Source organism: Rhagoletis pomonella, unplaced genomic scaffold, assembly GCF_013731165.1.
Source record: "Rhagoletis pomonella isolate Grant_MI unplaced genomic scaffold, Rhpom_1.0 Rhpom_scaffold_01690, whole genome shotgun sequence".
Classification (NCBI taxonomy): Eukaryota; Metazoa; Arthropoda; class Insecta; order Diptera; family Tephritidae; genus Rhagoletis; species Rhagoletis pomonella.
The window spans coordinates 6451-15119 of record NW_023460244.1 but is presented as its reverse complement, the minus strand read 5'-3'; the positions used below and the strand labels follow the sequence as shown (position 1 = coordinate 15119).

The window sequence follows — 8669 nt, the reverse complement described above, 5'->3', positions numbered from 1 at the left end:
TAACGATAACCGAATTGTAGTACAATTAACTTTATTGTACAACAAACAATTTACAATACTTGCTAATACAGTAAAAACACTTTACAATACTTGTTAAAGCAATAACAACGCTTTACTACTTGTTAACACAATTAAACTTATAGCTTGCTTATTCGCAACTCGATTCTCCGCTCACATTACTTGTAGCTTGCTGAATTGTAACTGTCCCCACTCCGCTGTGTCGTGGCTCTTATATACCTGCGCTCACACTTATGGCAACTCTAGAACGTTCTGAAGTTTATCGCATGATAAAAACATAGCAAGGTATAACCCATGATTCAATAATGAAAGGTTTTGTAAGAAAAACTTTCTCTCGCTCTAATTTTATCAATGACACTCCCACCCTACTCCTAAAAACAAAAACAGTGATATTTCTTTTCCAAATTTCTTTGCAAGTTTTAAGAACATTTTTAAATTGTTAGTAGTGAAATTTTTACTTTTTAAATTTGAAGAAATGTTTGTTCTGCATTCGCTGGCGCCAACAAGACAAAATGGGTGAGAATCGTTGGACTACAGAAATTCAATGTTAAGAAACGAAATTCCCTTAAATGCCGAAATGTATTTGTCGATATTCGTGGAGACCTCTTGATTCTGCCAAGTCGCTGTAAAGTAAAGCGTTCAATGAGCCAACGAAGGTATTTAGGTATTGTACTCCACGACACAATCCTGGTGTCTCCGAATGAGATTTTGACGCAATATAACATTGCCAAACCGCATCCATAGGCCCAATCGTCACACGACAGCTCGGTTTAGTCAATGGCGCGATGTAATTGCACACTTAAAAGGTGTACGCACGAGGCGAATGTTGGCTGGCGACCAACTTTATTGAAAGCGATTAGCTGAAAGTAGAATGCAAAATTGAACAATACAAACGCCTTTTTATGGCGAATATTTTAATATTTTTTTATATTTTGATATTTTTAGTCATTCAAATTTTTTTTCGTGCAACCCGGCGGGAGTTGAACGCAAAAGTTGCCTGAAAAATCGCCTCGTGCGAAAGCCCCATTACGCCACTTCTCATTTGACGATGTAGATCACGTTCCCTATCTCAGTCGTTCAGTAGCTGCGTGCTCTGAGTTCGTCCGGCACCAATCGCCAACTGCGGCTGTGCAAGCCAGTGTTGAATATTTTCCCCAGAACATAAAAAGTGCGACATCAAAGAATTCGAAACAATCGAGCCATAACCGCGAAAGAAACGTAAGCTCCAAATTTTTTTATTTGCCGTTTTTTTGTTTAATAAATATTGCATATTTTCCGCAAACAAATAGCTTCTTCATGTCCATCAACTGGCAAACAAATACAACAAAAAAAAGCTGAAAGTGGACCATCCATTCTCGAGTTATGCGCCATCTGACGTACGCAAGTTTGGTATAAACATAGAAATATTTATTTTTAATAACAATAGGGGGTTATATTCGATGTAACTAAGCTTGTTTAAATTAAATAATTAAATCAAATTCGTTTTTGTTTTAAAATACCACCATTCACTATTATCCACACGTTTTTATAGAATTTAGCTCCCATTTTAGGAAGTGTGATTGAATTCTTCCCCTTTTTCTTCTGCTTCCAAAAACCATCCCTGTGGGTGGGAGTGCCAAATTTTAGAAAAAAGCTACTTACAAAACCTTTAATAATTGAATCATGGGTATAACCGTTCTCTCAATTTGTCGGCCATGATTTTTTTTTGAAGTTTGCCAACATTTTAAAATCATATAAAAGTGAAAATAAAAAATTGAAATTGTACGAAATTGTTGTTGCTTGAGATTGAAAATGAAAATGTGTGTGTGAGTTTGTGAGTAAATTTAAAAATTAAATTGTTTGGAAACGTCAAGAATTTTAAAAGTGACTCTCAGCGGTTCTACCTTACTATATTTTTATCATGGTTTATCGCTCGTTCTCTTTCTCTCGCTGTTCGCAGTGTTCATCCAACTTGACGTTTCTCTTTGTGGAACATTCTACGTTATTCCTCGAACATTCTGCCTATTTCTCGTTGTTCGCTTTGTGTTGCCGCAGTATTCGCCACAATAAGGTAAAGTGAATTATTACGAAATACTAATACAGTGGCAGCACTATATCTAACGGGTGATTTTTTTGAGGTTAGGATTTTCATGCATTAGTATTTGACAGATCACGTGGGATTTCAGACATGGTGTCAAAGAGAAAGATGCTCAGTATGCTTTGACATTTCATCATGAATAGACTTACTAACGAGCAACGCTTGCAAATCATTGAATTTTATTACCAAAATCAGTGTTCGGTTCGAAATGTGTTTCGCGCTTTAAATTTTGTTCAGCGATGAGGCTCATTTCTGGTTGAATGGCTTCGTAAATAAGCAAAATTGCCGCATTTGGAGTGAAGAGCAACCAGAAGCCGTTCAAGAACTGCCCATGCATCCCGAAAAATGCACTGTTTGGTGTGGTTTGTACGCTGGTGGAATCATTGGACCGTATTTTTTCAAAGATGCTGTTGGACGCAACGTTACGGTGAATGGCGATCGCTATCGTTCGATGCTAACAAACTTTTTGTTGCCAAAAAATGGAAGAACTGAACTTGGTTGACATGTGGTTTCAACAAGATGGCGCTACATGCCACACAGCTCGCGATTCTATGGCCATTTTGAGGGAAAACTTCGGAGAACAATTCATCTCAAGAAATGGACCGGTAAGTTGGCCACCAAGATCATGCGATTTGACGCCTTTAGACTATTTTTTGTGGGGCTACGTCAAGTCTAAAGTCTACAGAAATAAGCCAGCAACTATTCCAGCTTTGGAAGACAACATTTCCGAAGAAATTCGGGCTATTCCGGCCGAAATGCTCGAAAAAGTTGCCCAAAATTGGACTTTCCGAATGGACCACCTAAGACGCAGCCGCGGTCAACATTTAAATGAAATTATCTTCAAAAAGTAAATGTCATGGACCAATCTAACGTTTCAAATAAAGAACCGATGAGATTTTGCAAATTTTATGCGTTTTTTTTAAAAAAAAAGGTATCAAGCTCTTAAAAAATCACCCGTTATTTTGGAATCTCGCGTTTCGGCTCGCAAAATTATATATTTTAATAGTGTTTAAAAAGTGAGAACAGGTGATTTAGTGAATCTTTGTCGGTGTAATTGCCCATAGAAAACAACGAAATTTAACAAAAGTTTTTTGTTCATAACTTTTAAATGGTTAATAATATTAGTCCCTCCCGGATTGTTATTAGGGGGGCCGAAACGCGTCGTTTGGTACCCCTCCCGACTTTTCCGCACCTTTTTTTAGAGGTTGTTACCCCACCCTAGAGAATTACCCGGCTAACTTCTTAGCCACAGAGACGCGGTACCAGTATGCGCGTTGTGTGCAGCCGTCCTACCACAAAAACCGGCCGATTATCGCCGTTGGATTGGGAGATGGAAAAGTTGGCATTTGCGATTTTCATGAAACTGTCGACAATAGCTGGGAATTTAGTGAGTTTAACACTGTACAAGTTTGTATATTTAGTATAATTGTTGCTTGTAATTGTCACCCTGCAGCACCACGCCAGCAACCCATGTGCTTTTGTCTAGCCTGGAATGAGTTTGACCACAATGTATTGGCCATAGGACATGATCGTCATCGCTCCGATTCATGTATTGCAATTTGGGAAATAGAACGTGGTGTCCCCAAAGATGCAGGTGAGTTTTACTATATGCCGTATGTGAAAACAATGCAGATGCACTAATGATTTTTGGTTGTATAAAACCTTGGCATCAGGCTTGAATCTAATAGGAAACTGCATGAGTTTAAGTAGCCGCAAGTAATAAAACCTGGATTAAGGTCCACGCTTATTTTCATTTTAGTATGCTTTGAATCAATCTACACTCTACAAAGGAATACTTTTCTCTTTTCCTTATATTCTTACAGTAAGTTTCTTTGGACACTCGGAGTCTGCCCACTATCATTTACAACTTAGTTGGTGTCCAACGCGGTATGTGCGACAACTTCCTTATTCTATGGAGAAAAGGCTTCTAATTACAAAATTATGTACTTACAGATCCAGCTTACTTACCTCGCTACAACGTGAATCTCCCTTCATCACCCTCTATGATTTACGCAGCGTGGACGCAGAAAGCAGTCGAGAGGTGTACCATGTGAAGCGACAGCTGCAGCCATTCCAAGCTAAGTACTATGCTTCAAACAAACCGCCGACACTCACCTATATCTCCTGGCACAACACGGATTATGAGCGCGCTTTGCTGCTTTCGGTGGAAGTTTTTTTTTGCAATTTTAAAAATCTGAGACATCGTTATTAACTTATTTAACACAATCGTTTTTTTTTCACTTTAGGGACCATTTTGGAAATTCGTTTACCGCTTTCTCTGCTCAGCACTTTAGCAATCATAAAAAAATACCGCTCCTGCCACAGCGTCCGCTAGCCATTGCAAGCACTCCAACACGTCAAAATAGCAGCCAAAGCACTTCATCTATTATATCTACATTCACACTCAATTCGGCGCTTAATTTCGAGATTCTTGACCAAATCTTATCCAAAGAAGAATTGGTTGAAGAAACCTATCAGCGTGCTCTTAGTGATTATGGTTTGAAGACAGATAGGCATGTCGACGGGTTGCCTTTGACACCATATTTGAAAAGTGTTTGGCTAACTTTGAGTAATTTGTATAGGGAAGAACGCTTAACGGGTTTGAAAACCATCTTGGGCATTAGTTTAGGTCACGCATCAGAGGCGTTGATGGCCTCATCGCGTATTGAATCGCGTGTATTGCAATGGCCAGATTTCATAAATTCCAATAATTTGGTGTGCTACAGGTAAACTTGGCACTTAATTCTTTAGAGATATAGCTATTTACATAATTCTAAAATGTATTTCCTTTTGCAGAAGTGAACAACGCGATGTGGCGCTGAAACTCTGCGGCTGGGTGTTCGAACAGGACTTGGAGCGCATCGTAAACGGGCTATGTGACAACAAGGTGAGTTTAATTGTTAACTGAAATATAAATTGAATTAAATTGTTGTCACTGTTGTCTTTATTTTGTATTTCATTGCAGGAGTTCAGCCGCGCTGCCATGATTTGCGTATTTCATCTAAAAATCGTTTTTGTTTGCGACATACTCTCAAAAGCTGCAGATCTCTCACGCAACTCGAAGGATCCTCACGATGCCAGCATGTTTCGCATTGCCGCTATTGCCCTATCCAGCTTTAATGCAGATCGTTGCAACTCGACTTGGCGTAACCAACGCTCATATGCCAATAAACAAATACAGGATGCACATTTGCGTGCCATATTCTCATTCTTCACCACCGAGAATGATAACTTCGATGCGGTGCTGGTGAGCTAAAAGGGTGATACTTGTTATAATTCTGAATTAATAAATGAAATTTACCGGTTGCAGACTATCAATTATTTCCATCGCGAACATTTCGCAGATAATCGCATACAATATTGGATTAGCAGGTTGGGGAACCTAACACTTCTATTGCTTACTTTAATATAACTTTAATTTACTTGCTTGCTACACAGTTATTTAGATGTTCTAAACTCGTGGGGCCTTTGGGAGAAACGCACCGGTACACGCACCACGCGCAGTGTTTTTCTCTCGTGTAACTTTTGTGGCAAATCAGTGACGAGTGCTTTGCAGGAGGATGCGCGCATGCCCAGTGCATCTTCGAATGTGAATAAAGTAGGCTTAATATGCGACAAAAAAAAATGTGTATATTTTTTCTAAACAGCCTTTTCATTTTAACCGCTCCGCAGCTTTCCTCCTGCCCTAGTTGCCGCAAACCACTACCGCGTTGCTCTCTATGCTTGCTACACATGGGCACTACGCTGAATATTTCGCTACCCAGCGATGCGACCCACGAAAGTTTGGGTTGGCAGTCGAAACCGTTTTCGAAGTGGTTCTCCTGGTGTCAGACATGTCGACATGGCGGCCATACCGAACACATGATGCAGTGGTTTAAGTAAGTCGCGTTAATGTACTACTTTACATATGTATATATTCTATAATATACATTGTATTCTTCTTATGTATTGTACAGACAAAATTCTGAATGCCCTGTTAGCTCCTGCACTTGCCGATGCTTTGACTTGGACGGCACCGTGCCCAATGACTTACCCGACTATTAATAGCTTTAATAGGTTAAAACTTTAGCAACATGACAGCAATTATCTACTCGTTAATTGGGCTATGTAATCCTTAATTAGATGTAAGTTTATACGAAAATTAAAAGAAAAATCAAGAATATTTGTGCTGTGTGGATAAATGTATATTAAAAAATGAGCTTCCTTTTCCAAAAGCTATGGCTCATAATCGACTCTTCTCATTAACCGCATTAACTTGATTTCATTAAACATTCCTTCCGCATTCCCTTCCTTTTAAATACAGTTGGAGGTGTACTCGTAAGTACGTGTATGCACTCTTTACAAGATTAATTGCCGTAACTACATTTAATAAATTGCACTTCTACTCTTAAGTTGCTTTAGCCATACATGCTGCTGCGCATGACGTCTTTCTGTTGCGGCTGTTCTCCAGCAATTGGGCGGCTTATTATTTTTTGCTTTCCCCACAAAACAGGTTCATTTCGGTCCACCCTTTGGCGGCTACTGTTCCTTAGTTTTGCGGCTCTCTCGTGGGAAAAGCACATAAATGAAAAGCAATTTGTTTTGTAGCTGTTGTTTTATTTATCGTTTTTAGCGCCAAATTATGCTATAGTTAAATGTTTTTCATTTCGCTTCTTTCCCTTTGTAGGCTGCGCCCTATTCCCAATTATTTGAAAAGAAGGACTTCTTGATTGGCTTTTTCAATGTTGCTGATTGTTTATGGCGGATTGTAAATATGTAGTTGGTTGGAGCTCATATTCTGCATGCTGAGTGAATATGTATAAAACTTAAAATTTTTGTTAATTGTAAACGGCAGGACATCTAAGCTTCTGGCTTGCCTTACACTTAGCTAAGCTACTTTCGGTCTTTTAGGAGTAGTTACTATGTCCCAAAAATGTTTATTCCATAGCGTCATTTCTTACCCGTTCGAAGTATGTAGACTCTACATTGTAGTCAGTTATCGTTAACTAGACTTTGTACGTAAAACAATAGTTGCGATCCCGTACGAATCCAAACTTTTTAGAAATAGTCAGAATTGGTCCAGAAAATAGGACTGAAGGTATTAAAAAGGTGTGTATGGGGAAACACGTCTGACTATTTCTTATCAGTTCGGATTCGTGCGGGATCGCAACTAATACTAAATCTGCTCGTATGTAGTGTCAGTGGTTTAAGGTTTTAAACGTTCATATAAGTATAAGGAGTAGATTTACAGGACACGATTTATTATTGAACGTGATGTTGGATGTCCCATTAAAAAGCAAGTACCGGCAGTGAGTACATATTAAGGTGATTGACACGATTTTTTCAAACAGGTTTCAACCAGTTTTTTTTAAATATTTTTGGGCGGTATTACCGTACCGGGTTTTCACGTAGCTTATTTTTTTGCATTTTAGAAAGGGTCAGTTGGGTTTTAGAAAATGTCAATTGGATTTTAGAAAACAACAGCAATACGATATTGCTAAAACCTAATAAAAACTATTTCGATGGCTGAATGGAAGATCGACATCTCGGCTGCCTGTTCGAAAACGCCTCATCTCAGAAAACTTTTCAAGAACACCATACTTCAGAATTTGATTGAAGAACGCCCTATTTCAGAATTTTATTGAAAAACACCCTATCTCAGAATTTTTTTGAAGAACGCTCTTAGAATTCGTTTCAAAAACGCCCTATCTCAACCGAAAATACATTGCAAATGAGCTGAGATAGGGCGTTTTTGAATTGGCAGCCGAGATAGGGCGTTTTTGAACCGAATTCTGAGATAGGGCGTTTTTCAATCAAATTCTAGAATAGGGCGTTCTTCAACCAAATTCTAAAATAGAGCGTTGTTGAGCAATTTTTTGAGATAGGGCATTTTCGAACTGGTTGTCGAGATAGGTCGATCTTCCACTTAGCCATCGGTTTATAATCCGATTTTTCAGCAATATTTAAAATCAGTCAGAACAAAGTCTATGTATAGAGTATGAATCATTAAAAAATTCAACTGGTGCTTTCTAAACTCAACTTGACGCTTTCTAAAATCCAACTGGAAATGTTGTAGAACATTACCTATATTTAGGGAGCTCACAAGGTGTTGTTTACTGTCGTACTGTTGTATGTCATAAACTTTAAGCGGCTAAAACTATATTTAAGGAATTCGCAAGCTAACATAAAAGTTTTATTATGAAATTTCACACCGTTAAAAAATATTTGTTGGTGATTTCAAGTCCTCTAAAAATTTATTTAGCCGTTAAAAACTTTACAACATACGACAATACGACACGTACGTACCTTGTGAACCACCCAATTATTTTAGTGGTTTACTTAACCCTAACAGTTAAGCCCAAAATACAATAACGCAGTGGCAGTGGCAGCGGCAGTTTTTCGAAATCAGCTGTTTTTTAGAAAGTGTGGTGTCCAATGAAGCGACTCACAATACAGCAGTGGCAGCTAGCAGTACTGCTCAGTTTAGCCCAAATTCTAAATTCACTGCCACTGCCTTCATCGCAGCAAACTTCGCATGCTGAATTTGACATAAATGAAACGCAGCCAACATCTGTTGATGTCACTGAAGCCTAAA

The 8669-nt window shown here is 38.6% G+C and overlaps 1 protein-coding gene across 1 annotated transcript; it reads left to right on the top strand.

Annotated features, from left to right (window-relative positions):
* Positions 1–3326: 3326 nt before the first annotated feature.
* On the top strand, positions 3327–6336 carry LOC118752614 (GATOR complex protein MIOS-like; the record flags this gene model as incomplete). Its single annotated transcript, XM_036487504.1, is given in 12 exon segments — positions 3327–3482; positions 3549–3689; positions 3919–3982; positions 4049–4264; positions 4340–4383; positions 4386–4821; positions 4892–4982; positions 5061–5342; positions 5406–5467; positions 5534–5693; positions 5768–5973; positions 6052–6336. Coding segments are annotated over 12 exon segments (1946 nt in total), but the record flags the coding sequence as incomplete, so codon positions are not given.
* Positions 6337–8669: the final 2333 nt, after the last annotated feature.